The 13,879-nt window shown below is 52.7% G+C and overlaps 1 protein-coding gene across 2 annotated transcripts in view; it reads left to right on the top strand.

The window, feature by feature from the left end:
* The window catches only part of TBC1D10A (TBC1 domain family member 10A), a 31,455-nt gene extending 18,122 nt beyond the window's left edge, over nucleotides 1-13,333 (top strand). Inside the window, exons 2-10 of one of the 2 annotated variants that reach the window (XM_027575192.1) lie at nucleotides 802-901; nucleotides 5,166-5,273; nucleotides 9,690-9,796; nucleotides 10,466-10,580; nucleotides 10,660-10,725; nucleotides 11,402-11,591; nucleotides 11,699-11,853; nucleotides 12,452-12,530; nucleotides 12,809-13,333. In XM_027575192.1, the coding sequence (XP_027430993.1) occupies nucleotides 802-901; nucleotides 5,166-5,273; nucleotides 9,690-9,796; nucleotides 10,466-10,580; nucleotides 10,660-10,725; nucleotides 11,402-11,591; nucleotides 11,699-11,853; nucleotides 12,452-12,530; nucleotides 12,809-12,942 (1,054 nt within the window). In that variant the 3' untranslated portion in view covers nucleotides 12,943-13,333. Of the gene's footprint in view, nucleotides 1-801; nucleotides 902-5,165; nucleotides 5,274-9,689; nucleotides 9,797-10,465; nucleotides 10,581-10,659; nucleotides 10,726-11,401; nucleotides 11,592-11,698; nucleotides 11,854-12,451 lie in introns of both variants that reach the window. The other variant, XM_027575191.1, reaches the window with a different exon arrangement.
* The last annotated feature ends 546 nt before the right edge of the window (nucleotides 13,334-13,879 follow it).

The following is a 13,879-nucleotide window of genomic DNA, read 5'->3' as shown; positions in this document are numbered from 1 at the left end:
CTGCCTGGGGTGGGTCTTCATGCTCCAGTGTTTTCCCCTGTGACTCTAGTGGGCATTCAGAGCCCAGCAGAATGTTAACACCATGAGGGCCAGGACTTTGTTCTAGTCGAAGGAGTGTTTCCCCATAGCCTGCCCAGAAGCCCTGGCCCTAGAACAATGCCAGCACAGCTGTGATAACTGCTCAATTAGTAGATGTAGAAATACAAGTGATATTTGGTGAGGTTTTGAAGCATGTGTAGGATTTTGATAGGGTAGAGACAACTTGGAGTCTATTCCAGCAAAGGGACTGGTATGAGTAAGGTTGAGCGGTGGGAAAGGGCCAAGGTATAATTGGGGAAACTATGAGTAACTAGCTTTGCTAGAGTGAAGAGGTGAGCATGTTATTTCTGTACTTGTTTGACTTTTTTTTTTTTTTTTTTAATCCAGCTTTACACCTTGCATGTAGGCCCTCTGAAGAGGCATATTTATTTAGACAGACCCAGGACAGGAATGCTTTGCTTTGGTGCACAGATGCAGGCACTCAGACTTCTGCCCCCAGAGAGGCCCAGTGACCCCTGGCCCCCTGACACATTGGGGGATTGGGCACTTAACCTGGTATCTCTTTGGCTTATGCCTTTTAGGGAGGGGGCAGCATTCCCTCTCATCTATGTTAGGGTGTTCATGGGTTAGCAGCCCTAAAGGGAACACGGGGATGGGAGACAGGGGCAGGAATGAAGGCCTGACAAGGCTGGTGGCTGGGGCCTAAGCCAGGGCCTTTGCTTTTCTTGGCACCTCTGATAGGCCCTGCCCTTTGCTCCACAGGCTAGAGGAAGTACCCCTGGAGGTGCTGAGGCAGAGGGAGTCCAAGTGGCTGGACATGCTCAACAACTGGGACAAATGGATGGCCAAGAAGCACAAAAAGGTGAGGGGCCTGGCCTTGGGCCTTGGGCTGGGAGTTGGCAGCCTGGGGAAGAAAAGGAAGAGGGAGGAATTGTATCAGCTTAGAGGAGCAGCAGCTTCTCTAACTGCCAGCAGCCTTGAGTGTCCCCATCTGCCAGCTCTGAAAAGGGAACAGAAGCTGGTGGAGGGCAGGGACTAGTCTTTACTTGGTCCTCCAAGATGACTTCAGATTCACACAGAACTTTGTCCTGGAGTCAAACTTCAAAGCTACTTTTAGCCAAGAGCCCTTAATAGGCTGCTTTCCTCCAAACCTCTTGGGAGAAGTTCTTGCTGCTACTTACCACCGACCTTTCAGGGAGGACTTTATAGTGCTAGTAATAGCTAACATGTGTTGAACATTTGCGGTGTGCTGGATACTTGACTTGAGTGACCCTTACAACTCTCCAGTGAGGATGGTAGCAGTGGTACCCCTACCTTATGGGTGACCCACAAATCAAGGTTTGAACCCAGGCAGTCTACATTTAGTGCCTGCATTCTTCATCACCACCCTCTAGATTAATGTGATGAGTTCCCTTTTGCCTCCTGGACAAAGGAAAGAGAATGAAAAGTAACCTCACAATTTAATGGTCTTATAAAAATGAAAATATCCAGTGGTCCTCTCCCAGTTAGTCTTTCCTTAGACACTAGCTCTGTTGCCCCATAGGAACATCCTTGTGCACCACAGTGTGTGTGTTGATGCCCTTGGCCACCTGGGCAGGATCCAGTTACTCCCTAGCCTAGTAGAGGCCTGTCCAGGGTCTCTCTGCACAAATTCCCAGGGCACAGAGTGAACCTGCTGTCCCACTGTCATCACCTGACATGCTGGTCTGGTCCAGGCTGGCACAGCTGGCTGCAGGGCCTAGCAGAAAGCTCAGGACTGAAGGTCAGATATGGGCTTGGTCCCAGCCCCACTACCTTCCCCTCTTCATGCCTGTGGCTAGCTGTGCAACTTTGTGTGAGTCACTTCACCCTCTCAGCCTCAGGTTCCCTGGTTGAGTGGTAATGACAGTCATGTTGGGAGGCTCCCATGAGTTGGTGACTGTAAAGCCCCTGTGCCTGTGGAAAAGAGGCACACCTAGGCCTGGGCTCTTGCTTGCTGTTCTGTATAGGCTTTGTAGCATTCATTTTTTGCTTATTAAACATTTCTCTTAAAAATTTTTGTTTTAAAGATAATTGTTCTAACTGCTTCCTGCATGACTCTGGGGTCTATTTTCCTGCCTCAACACACACACTGTGGTGCACAAGGATGTTCCTATGGGGCAACAGAGCTAGTGTCTAAGGAAAGACTAGGAGAGGACCACTGGGTATTTTCATTTTTATAAAACCATTAAACTGTGAGGTTACTTTTCATTCTTTTTCCTTTGGCCAGGAGGCAAAAGGAAACTCATCACATTAATCTAGAGGGTGGTGATGAAGAACGCAGGCACTAAATCTAGACTGCCTGGATTCAAACCTGAGGTTCTTAACCTTGAGCTTCAGCTCCCTCTCCACTGTCTGTTGTGACTAGTGGCTGGCAGAGACAGTGGATCTTTCATGCCCCAGCCTCCCTTGCAAATGGGGATTCCAGAGGGGAGTCTTGGGGAGCTCCTTTCAGCAGAGCAGGCAGCACTACTTCCTCTTCCCTTTTGCTTCCCTGGAACTGTGGTTAGAGGCCAAGGGCTCCCCCTGCCCAGTAGGGGCCACCACAGGAGGCTGTACCCTGTCCTACCGAGAGGCCCTAGCCCTCTGCTCTCTACTCCTGCCACCTCAGCTGTGGTCACCCTGGCCCTAGGAGCTCTTCCTGCTTGGCTGTGCAGGCTTGGGCTCTCCCCCTGGTCAGGAAGTCATGGCACAGGAGGGACAATACCTGCTTCAGGAAGTAGGTCCAGACCCAGTACTTCTCCTGGACTTATCCTGAGTCCCCAGGAGGGGACTGTATAGAGGCAAGGTTCTTGCTGGAATGCTGTCTTCCCCTGTAGGGCTCTGCTCAAACTCTGGCCAAGTCCTCCCAGAGTTCAGCAGGCAGGGTGTGGCCTCACTCTGCTGTCAATCAGAGAATGATAATCCCTTGTGTTTTCTGTTTGCTGAGAACTTTCTCTTCCTTTATCTTTTCTGATCCCCACCATTGCCTCCTCTCTAAGGCAGGCAGGTGGAGCTTGCCATCCCTATCACCTCTGTGCTAAGGAGGATTCCAGAGGCCAGAGTGGGAAAAGCTGGCTGTATTCCTGGTTGTCCATCCTCACCTCCCCAGCCCCACCTGAGTGAGGGCAGGGACTCTTTGAGAACCTTAATGGACTGAAGGTATTCCTGGGCTCCCCTAGGGCAGGCCAACTATGACAGGGGGCTGTGATGATGTAGGGGGGCTGGCTCAGGTCAGGCTAAGCTTGGCCCTGAAGAGAGCCTAAAGGGCCTGTGGCTCTAGGCCATACTATATCCCTTTGCCAAAGTCTTCTCAGACCAAGTGGCCTCCTTAAGGAGACCCTTGTCCCATAGCAGCAGGAAACTACTCACAGAGTCTGGGGCAGTTCCCTTCCACTCCCTTCCTCGCCCCCTCCTCGCCCCACCTCTTCACCCCCTTTGCCGGCAGTCCCAGAAGCTCAAGCTTAGCTCCCATGATCAGCCACTCTGCTCTTCCCCCACTGCCTCCAGCCTGTCTGCCTGTCTCCTTCCTGGTTCTTGACACTCTCTGACCCTTGGAAAGTTTTCTCTTGTTTGTGCTGGTCATCAGAAAGCTAGGCCTTCTTTGCTCCTCTGAGAGATTCCAACGGGACTGTTTGAGGGGGTTTCCAGGTGAGGGGAAGTTAGGTGTGAGCCTGAGCCCCTGGGGCTTCTGTGTCAGGCATTTTCCTGGGATGGAGGGGTGGAGAGGAAGGGATTTATTGAATACAGACTATGTGTCAGGCCCCCTGCTAGGCATTTTCCCACCCTTCTAATAGAATCCTAGGTATTGCCATTCTCTTCTTAACTATTGATGAGTATTGATTGGCTCAAGGTCAGCACTGGGTTCAAACCCATATCCAGTTGCTCTTCCCACTGCCCTGAGTTCCCGTCTTCATCCCAGGCCAGGCTGCTTAGTGCAGGGGCTAAGGGGAGTATCATTGGCCAGTAGACCCCCCACCTCCATTCTATAGGAGTGGTGCCTTTGCTTTTGCCCTCACCCTCCTTGACCATTGGCCTTGAGGTCAAGGAGGACAATCAAGGCAACTGCCTCAGTCTCATTCTGTCCCAAAGCCCAGGTGGAGCTCACCTCTCATCTAGCTCCGAGAGTCCAGTGGAGTGCGAAGTGCATGGGGCTGGATCCCTCTAGCCTGTGTGGTATAGGAGGTAGTGGGTTCCTGATGGTGTGACCTTAATATTTTCCCACTCTGTGTTTCAGTTTTCCCATTTGTAAAAGACATGATGATTTTTCAAACTGGATTTTGATGGTGGAAGCCTTTTTCTAATAAAGACAGCAAGTATAAGAATTGAGCCCTAGCTCTGGGTTATAAGCTACCCCAAACACTTCCTCCTTCTCCTCTCCCAGTCTGTGAGTGGTAGGAAAGACCTGTGGCATTGTAGCAAGAGTTGCAGTCAGGACTCACAGCCAGGCCAGCTGCGTCTGCCCTGGGCTGGTAATAGTGGGAGCTCAGGGTCAAGGAGAGCAGAAGAGAGGATTCATGACCAAAACAAAGAGGGAGCCATTCTGATCAGTTCCCATCTTCCTTCTGAGTTCTGCTGAGTTCTCTCCCCTCTAGGTGGGCTGTGTCCTGCCACATGGCTACTTAAACACCCCCATGGAAGGGCCCAGGCCATGTCTCTGGGCACATTCTGGTCATCTCAAAAGCTACCCTCCCCGCAGCTGCAGCTGCAGCTGTGCCCCACACCATGCAGATCCCTCTCTAGTGATAACCAGTGGTGCTCCTCCAACTTGGAGGAGCATTTTGATTCAGTTCCATTTTGATTCAGAAAATGGTCATGGGGATTCAGAATTATGTAGGAGACCTCAGGAACATCTGTTTTATCACTAGGCCAGGGGACAGCGAGACTGACATCACCTGGTGGCAGCGTATCTAATTATAGCCATTACTCCCCCTGCCCCTGGCATCCTAGGCTTTTCATTGTAGCAATAGTAGCAACAGGAGGGAAGTCCTCTTTTCTCCCCTTTTCTGCTTGCCCAGTATGCTAACTGAAGGCCTACCAAACACCAACAGAAGAGCTGGGCTGGCACACAGCCTCTGGAGGACTTGCCTCGGTGGATGCATGAGCACAGTCCTCTTTTTGACTTTCAGATCCGTCTGCGGTGCCAGAAGGGCATCCCACCTTCCCTGCGGGGCCGTGCTTGGCAGTACCTGTCAGGAGGCAAGGTGAAGCTACAGCAGAACCCTGGAAAGTTTGATGTGAGTGGCCCTTCTTTCATCCTACCCGCCCTCCCACGTCTCTTGATGTCCTTCACATAGCAGCAATCCTCCATGTGCTTACTTGGACCTCAGCAGTATGAGCTGATTAATAGGTCAAATGCCCCACTGACCAGGCCTGTCCAACCTGTGACTCCTGGGGGCTCTGCCCACCTGAAGCTCCAGCGCTGAGCAGGCTTCAGAGGGATGGACAGATTTTCCGTCCTCCATTCCAGCTCTTTCTCTTGTCAACCACCTAGTTTTGTTTTCTTAGGCTTAATAGGCCACCTCCCAGCTCTTGGTCATCAGGAGGGGACACTCAGAACCACTTCCCTGACTCCCTTGGGCTCTGTGCTCTGGGCCTTTGGGGGCCTGCCCTCAGGGTCACTGAACCCTCAGTAACTCTTAGCTTCCCATCCTCGACTCTTCTCCTGCCTCACCCAAGCTGGCCAGACACAGTTCACCCATGCCACTAGTGGGGTTGTCAGCCTTAGGGGTGGCAGAGCCAAACCAGTATCCTTTGGGGTTAGAAACCAGTCAGTGGCCAGAGAGGGTGTCCTCTGTAGGCATGCCTTCTCCTCCCTACTCGTTGTCCCCTCCCCCATGGCTGCCAGAGTAAGAATACCCCTACATTCATGGGACTTCTTAGGGCCCACCTGGGCTGGGCAGCAGCTCCAGCATGCTCCCCTATGGGAGGCACTTGGCTCCCCTGGGGTTACCCCTGCTTACCTGCCAGACCTGGCCCCAGGCATCAGGGTTTCTCCCAAGCTCTTAGGGCGGGTGACAGGCAGTGAAACAGAGTTGCCAGCTACCAGCTCTTTGTTGACATACTTCATGCTTTGGCAAACACTCCTGTTTTGCCAAACCTGTTCCCTGAGAAGAGTGGGTGGGGCGGGGCAGCCTAGAGTTTCTGCTGTTGACCTGAAGAGGGTAAGAGTCATTTGCTAGCAGTACTTGTCCGTGGGGCTGTAGGGTTTGGTGGAGTGTCTGGTTGGAAGCAGCTCTGGGAATCAGGGTGATTGGACTGTCCCACAGAGCAGCAATACCAGGCCTCTTGACTCCAGTGTCTTCTTCCATCCCTTTCATTTCAGGAGGCTGCATCCTGGGTGGAGGGGGGAGGTTCAGTTGGGAATCTCTCCCCAAGTCCATGGTTTACCTCTGGCTGCTAGAGCATAGGCATGGGAGCCAAGAGCTTCGTCGGCCTGGCCAGACTCCTGGTTCCATAGTTAGCAAATGTGAGCACATCCTGTGAGTAGCAGAGCACAGAGCTGTGTGTGCATTTTGTGTGTGGGGAGTAGTGTATCTGGAGAGAAATCAGCCACCTTTGTGAAGTCTTGAGGGTTGCTTATGGGAGAAGGCTAAGAAAGGCCTTCTAGATCCTCTGAAGCTGAGTGGTGGGTCCCCAAGTCAGTCCGGGAGACTGGAACAGTGGGTTTTTTTTTCTTTTTAAATTTTTATTGTTATGTTAATCACCATACATTACATCATTAGTTTTGGTGAAACAGTGGTTTTTGAGCACACCTAGTAAGGACTTTGCCTGTGGATGACATGGAGGAAGTGAGCAAGGATGAGAAGCTCCCTCTGGCTGCTGTGGACATGACAGCCAGAGGCAAGGGTACAGTGACAGGCTATTGGTGGCAGCACCTATTCCTGTATTCCCCTGAAGACCCAGGTGGTTGACCCCAGTTTCAGCTGTCAAGGCAGGTTCTGCAGCCTCTCATGGCTCCATATTCTCCCGTACTTGCTACTTCTTCCTCCCTCATTGGGCAGGGTGAGACCTTTGGCCTTTTCTTACCTGGTTTTCTTCTCTGGCTTCACCTCATGGTGGTGTGAGTGCCTTCAGGCTCTCTTGGAGGTTGCAGTAGCTGCATCAGCTGCCAGCAGCCCACACCTGCCTTTGATTCCCAGAGCCCTTTCTTCCCACAGGCCCTTCAGCTATACGTCTTCCTTTCTCAACCACCCATGTGTGGTTAAGTGCCTTGGGCTGCTGAGGTACCCAGTGAGCAATCCTAGGAACTGACTTCTTGGGTTCTCAGGTCCCTACCTTACCAGAGCCCTCTCGAGAATTTGTGGGATCCTCCTCCCCTTTCTGACAAAAACAATCCTGCTTTGTACTCAGTATCTAGCCCTGGGCTTGACTTAGGAGGTTCATAGGACACATACAAGCCCCATCTTTAGAATATGTGGGACTCTAGAGGTTGTATACCCACTTCTTCAGCTGTGTGCCTGACCAAAAGCCCTCTGAAGGCATCTGGTCCTTCTCTCCACCTTCCAGCCTTGAACACTCTTGTCAGTTTTTTTGCTCAGTACTTACTCTCTCATGTCAAGTTACCTGACACCCCAGGGTCTTTAGTTTAATGTTGGGACACACCCACTGAGGGGGCACAAGAGGGAGAGGGACTTTTATGAAGACACCTGCCAGTCAAGGCCAGGGCCTGGGTCTGTGCCCACAGGTGTGTTTGCTGAGAAATCTGGCCCTCATCCCAGGGGCCTTCCCTGCATCATCAGCCCTGCAGGCAACGTGTACATGGTCTGCTTCCCTGCTCAGCCCTCTGGGTTTCCTTTTTATTGATTTTTTCCTTTCTATTTTTAGGATCTTTTTAAAAGATTTTATTTATTCATTTGTGAGAGAAAGAGCACACAAGCAGGGGGAGTGGCAGGCAGAGGGAGAACCAGGCTCCCTGCTGAGCAAGGAGCCTGATGTGAGACTCGATCCCAGGACCCTGGGATCATGACCTGAGCTGAAGGCAGACACTTAACCAGCTGAGCCACCCAGGTGTCCCTATTTTTATGATTTTTTTAAAAGATTTATTTGTTGATTTTAGAGAGAGAGAGAGCACAAGTGTGTGTGAGTTGGGGGAGAGGCAGAGGGAGAGGGAGACAAGCAGACTCCCCGCTGAGCAGGGAGACTGATGTGGGGCTCGATCCCAGGACCCTGAGATCATGACCTGAGCCAAAACCAAGAGTTGGATGCTTAACCAACTGAGCCACCCAAGTTCCCCTATTTTTTCTTTTTTTTTTTTTAAGATTTTATTTATTTATTTGACAGAGAGAGACACAGTGAGAGAGGGAACACAAGCAGGGGTTAGTGGGAGAGGGAGAAGCAGGCTTCTCGCTGAGCAGGGTGCCCAATGTGGGGCTCGATCCCAGGACTCTGGGACCATGACCTGAGCCGAAGGCAGACGCTTAATGATTGAGCCACCCAGGTGCCCCTTTCTATCTTTTAAAGTTGAGGTATTTACAGAGAGTGAAATGCACAGATCTTAAGTGTGCAGTTCAGTGAATTTTGACAAATAATACATATCCATGTAACCAACAGGCAAATCATGATATAGAACATTTCAAATGATGGGGAAATGATTTTTCTTTGTGTAATACTTTGTTTTTAAAACGGTACTCATGTTAAAATGTTCACAGACATTCCAAGAAAAGACTAAAACTTTGTTGAAACCCCAGCACCCAGAGATGGCTCTGAGTTTAATGGTTTGACAAATGTCACATCCTTCCAGATAGCACTCTGTGCAGATTCTTCTCTCCTTTTGACACACACACACACACACACACACACACACACCCCTCTGGCTCTGAGTTTAATGGTTTGACAAATGTCACATCCTTACACACACACACACACACACACACACACACACACACCCCTCTGGCTCTGAGTTTAATGGTTTGACAAATGTCACATCCTTACACACACACACACACACACACCCCTCTGGCTCTGAGTTTAATGGTTTGACAAATGTCACATCCTTACACACACACACACACACACACACACACACACACCCTTACACCCATTCCTAGACAGGTGATGCCACTTGCACAGGGAGACAGCAGAGGAGTTGGGATCAAATGGCTCTGAGTCAACCTTCCAGGCCCAGCTCTACCATTTTTCTAACCATGAGGACTTGGGCAAGTGACTTTTCTTTGATCCTCAGTTTCCTCATCTATGAACAGTATAATGATAGGACTTTTCTTTGAGGTTAAGAAGAGTCAGTGAGGCCCACGGGTTGCTCAGAGCAGTGCTAACAGGTGATAGCTTTTGCTTTGATAGTAGCCTTCCCTCTTAAGGACCTAAGGTGTTTGAGTGAGTCCTGAGTAAAGTGCCTGAAGGTTATTTCCAGCCACAGCTGTGACAGACACTCTTGACTACATGGGTCTTCCTGGAGCCAGGGTCACCCCTCAGGGTTTCTAGGGCCCTTCCCTCCTTGCCTCTTTGCCCCTTGTCTTTCATTCTTCTCAGGCTTCCTTACCTGAGCTTCCTGACTTGTCTTCAGGAAGGTCCAGTTCGTGATGGGATTGGGTGGGCATTGCCCCTGGCAGAGGGCTCCTCCAATACCTGGGACAGTTGTATCTTCCCAGCAGCCATCCCTAACTCCTAATACATGCTCTTGATCTTGCTTCTAGGAGCTGGACATGTCCCCTGGGGACCCTAAGTGGCTGGATGTCATTGAACGTGATCTGCACCGGCAGTTCCCTTTCCATGAGATGTTTGTGTCCCGGGGAGGCCATGGGTGAGCAGACTGGATCTTATGGGCTGGAGGTGGCCTGGGCCCTGTCCCTCAGGGCGCAGAGGATGTAAAATGAGTTTGGGTGTATCTCCGGGGCCCAGAAACTGGGAGTCCCAAACTCCACTGTTAGAGTTTCCCTTTGGTTTGAATCGGATGGGTCTTCTTAGCTTCTTCTCTTACCTTTGGGGCAACTTTCATTTACTCCCCAGCGTGCTAGAGCTTGCCTGGTCCTCTTCTGGAAACAGGTTTTGGTGGGGAGAAAGAGGGTTAGAGATAACTGGGTGTGCAGAAGGTATGTAGGAGGGGAAGGATAGGCAGGCCAGGCCAGAGGCCCAAGATAGACACCTAGGACAAAGCTATCTGGCCAAGAAGACACAGCTGCTGAATGAGAGGCCCACACTTCCAGCCCTGACACACTCTTACCCTGTATCTGGCATCCTGCCTGGTTCTGCCTCTGCTTTCTCTTTGAGCCTCTGCCCTCAGCTGTCATATGGGGTGGGGCGGGGGAGGTGCCCTCTCTGCTTCCTCCTCTGGTCTTGTGAGAGTCTGAGTGCTGCAGTGGGAAACCAACCCCTTGCTGACCAGAGTCAGGTCACCAATTCTGAGCCAGGTCTGGTCTGGTAGGCGTGGCAGTCATACCTATCTTCCCTGCCCCACTTGGCCCTTCTACAGCCAGCAGGACCTATTCCGTGTGCTGAAGGCCTATACCCTTTACCGACCTGAGGAGGGCTACTGCCAGGCCCAGGCACCCATTGCCGCTGTTCTGCTCATGCACATGCCTGCTGAGGTACCACCGGGCCCTGGACGGGTGAGTGGGTGGGCAGGGAATACCCAGCAGCAAGGCCTCATGTCTCTCTCGCCCACAGCAAGCCTTCTGGTGCCTGGTGCAGATCTGTGAGAAGTACCTGCCTGGCTACTACAGTGAGAAACTGGTGAGTGCTCGCTGGGTCCAGACCAGGCCTGGGACCTGCCCTTTGTGGCCTCTCCAGGCCTTTCTCTCCACAGCCACTGTTGCCCCAGCTTAAAACCTTCCCAGACTTCTGTTGCTTTCAGGTTGACGACCCAAGGCCCTCCAAGGTCAGGTCTTCTAGGCTCCAGAGTTATTGGTTCCACCCTGGCCTCCATGGCTGCTTCTAGCCATCTGGCTGCTTGGCAGGATCACAGTTCCTCCAGTGCACCAAGTTCCTCCCTGCCTCTGCCTTGAGGCTTAAACCTCTACTCCCTTCATTCCCATAATAACCCTTCCTTTCCTTCAGCTTTTAGCCCTCAGAAAGCTTTTTGTGACTCTGACAGGTGTGACCTCTGCACATGCTAATTCAGCATTCCTGGTTCTGCCATATTCTGGGCACTTAGCCACCTCCCCCATCAACGCCCACCCTGTCCCCCGTCTCTTTGCCCCTGTGATTCATCTGTTTGCCCCTTTTCACTACATGCTTCACGAGGTAGACCAGCTGTGTGTGGTTTGTTCTTCAGTGTATCCCAGCACCCAACTCAAGGTTGGTTCCCTGCAGGCAGTAGCTGCCTGAGGGATGAACGAATGCCTGCCTGGTACTGGGAGCCAGAGTGTCGCCTACAGTCCTGGCCCCACGGCCTCACTGTGTCCCCCAGGAGGCGATCCAACTGGATGGGGAGATCCTCTTCTCCCTGCTGCAGAAGGTGTCACCCGTGGCCCACAAGCACCTCAGCCGGCAGAAGATCGACCCGCTGCTGTACATGACAGAGTGGTTCATGTGTGCCTTTGCCCGCACCCTGCCCTGGAGCTCTGTGCTTCGTGTCTGGGATATGTTCTTCTGTGAAGGTACTGGGCTGGGCTTGGAGGAACAGCACTGCCTCTAACCCAGCCCACAGGGGGCCTCTATTTTCAGAGAAACTCCTTACAGGCCCTTTTACCACCCCCTCATGCAGGAGTCAAGATCATTTTCCGGGTGGGGCTGGTGCTGCTGAAACATGCGTTGGGCTCCCCTGAAAAGCTCAAAGCCTGTCAGGGCCAGTATGAGACTATCGAGCAACTGCGGAGCCTCAGTCCCAAGATCATGCAGGAGGCCTTCCTGGTCCAGGAGGTACGGCCCACACCCTCCCATCATCCCTGGGTGGGAGTGGGAGACATGGGGGCCCTTCAGAAGGGGCCTGGTAACTCTCTGCCCCGAAGATGGGTTACTGGTGCCAGGCCTGGTGCTCAGCAGCTCAGGATGGTGTGGGTAGACCTTATCCTCCTGTCTTAATGAGAAGACAGGGGCACAGAGAGGCCTAGGTTTGCAGGGCCTTCCCTGTTCTGAACCACTTAGTAATGAGAGGAGCTACAATTCATCACCCTCTCTTCTTTCCTGGTACCACATCCATGGCCTTGGCTTTATTTTCCCTTTTTTCTTTCCTTTGTGGATTTTTGTCTCTCAGGGACTGTACTTAGGTGACACATAGTTAGGCAGGTGGACTCGAGTTGTGGGCAGCTTTCTAGTTGAGGCAGTGGGTCCCAAGTGCCTGGGTCACTTGGCACTTGGCTCTGGGACTTGTGATCACCACAGGGACCAGACCCTCATTATTCCTAGGGTCAGCCTTTAGTGACCAGGGCTGGGGCATGGTGATGGAGAGCAGGGCCAGGTTGGGAAGTAGAGAGGAAGTTTCTTCCTGGTGCCCATCTTCCTGTTACCATGCACACAGGTGGTAGAGTTGCCGGTGACAGAGCGCCAGATTGAGCGTGAGCACCTCATTCAGCTGCGGCGCTGGCAAGAGACCCGGGGTGAGCTGCAGTGCTGCTCTCCACCCAGGCTGCATGGTGCCAAGGCCATCATGGAGGCGGAGCCAGGCCCTTGGCCCACCCTGCAACCTTCACCATCCATCCGCCTGCCCCCAGATGCCCTGCTCCCTGGCTCTAAAGGCAAGCCCAAGCCACCCAGACAGAGCCAGAAGGAGAAGGAGCAGTGGAAGCAGGCAAAGGCAAGCGGGCAGCTGGATAAGTCCCCAGTCCCAAGTCAAGCCAAGGTGGCAGCTGCTGCAGGAGATACATGTCCCCCACAGGATGTGCCCCTGAAGGATCCAGCCCACCAGGACCCAGCCCTGCAGGACTCAGCTACCCAGGATTCAGCCCATCACCGCTCCCAGGATTCAGTCCACCACCACTCCCAGGAGAGCCTGACGTCCCAGGAGAGTGAGGACACCTACTTGTAACCCTGGCACCTCAGGCCTGTGGGGTGGGGTCTCCACACACCTACATGGCTCACAGACTGACATTCGAGGGCCTGCCCATGCTCTGAGGGCCCAGCTGCCTGGCCACTGGGTGGCAGAGAGTCTGGCTGGCCCAGCACAGAGTCTGCCTGAGCTTTTTTATTTATTTTCTCCAGAGTGGAGCTTGGGCCAGCCCAGCTCGGTCAGACAGAAGTGAGGGCCAATGGGCGGGGCCTCACTCAGCCCCCTTCTCCTGGGGGGATGCTTCCCAGGGCTAGGGTGCTGTTGTGAGGAGAGAGGGTGGGGTAAAAGGTGGGGTGCTCTTTGTGTAAAATAGAAACATGGTTTTGTACAGAAATAAACAGGCTTGTGTAGAGAGTTGGTGTATGGCTAGGGACTGGGAAGGGGAGCCACCCCTGGTGCTCAGCATCTCCTCTCTACCCTACAGAGCACCCCATCCTGGCCCCAGCCCAGCACTAGAGCCTCTCTGAGAAGTACCTTTGCCATAGGCCAGTCCTTGTTCCTGGCCCCCACTTTTGCTTACCCCATTCCCTCTGCCCCGTGTCCACCAGTCTGCCATGGATGAGGGCCTGCTTCCCAGGCCTTGATGCCTACTCATCTTGGGGGCAAGGGGCGGGGGTTTCTTTAAGGAGGTCTTTTCAGGGTCTTCCTCCACCAAGGCCCCTTGCCTAGATGCCACTTCAGACCCCAGTAAGGTTCTGAGTGTTCATTTTGGGTTGAGTGCTGGCACCAGGAGTCGGGGACCATGAATGCCCTTACATGCTAAGTCCAGGCCTCCATTGGACACAGAGGGATGAGGGAAGAAGTTTGGGTCTTTAATAGAAGGCTGCCTCGGTTTCCTGAGCACTTAGCATGTGCCACGCTGGGCTGGTTGTGCCACCAGCTGATCAGGTAGGCTCTATT

This window comes from Zalophus californianus, chromosome 14 (genome assembly GCF_009762305.2).
Source record: "Zalophus californianus isolate mZalCal1 chromosome 14, mZalCal1.pri.v2, whole genome shotgun sequence".
Taxonomy (NCBI): Eukaryota; Metazoa; Chordata; class Mammalia; order Carnivora; family Otariidae; genus Zalophus; species Zalophus californianus.
This window is presented reverse-complemented; position numbering and strand designations above follow the sequence as displayed.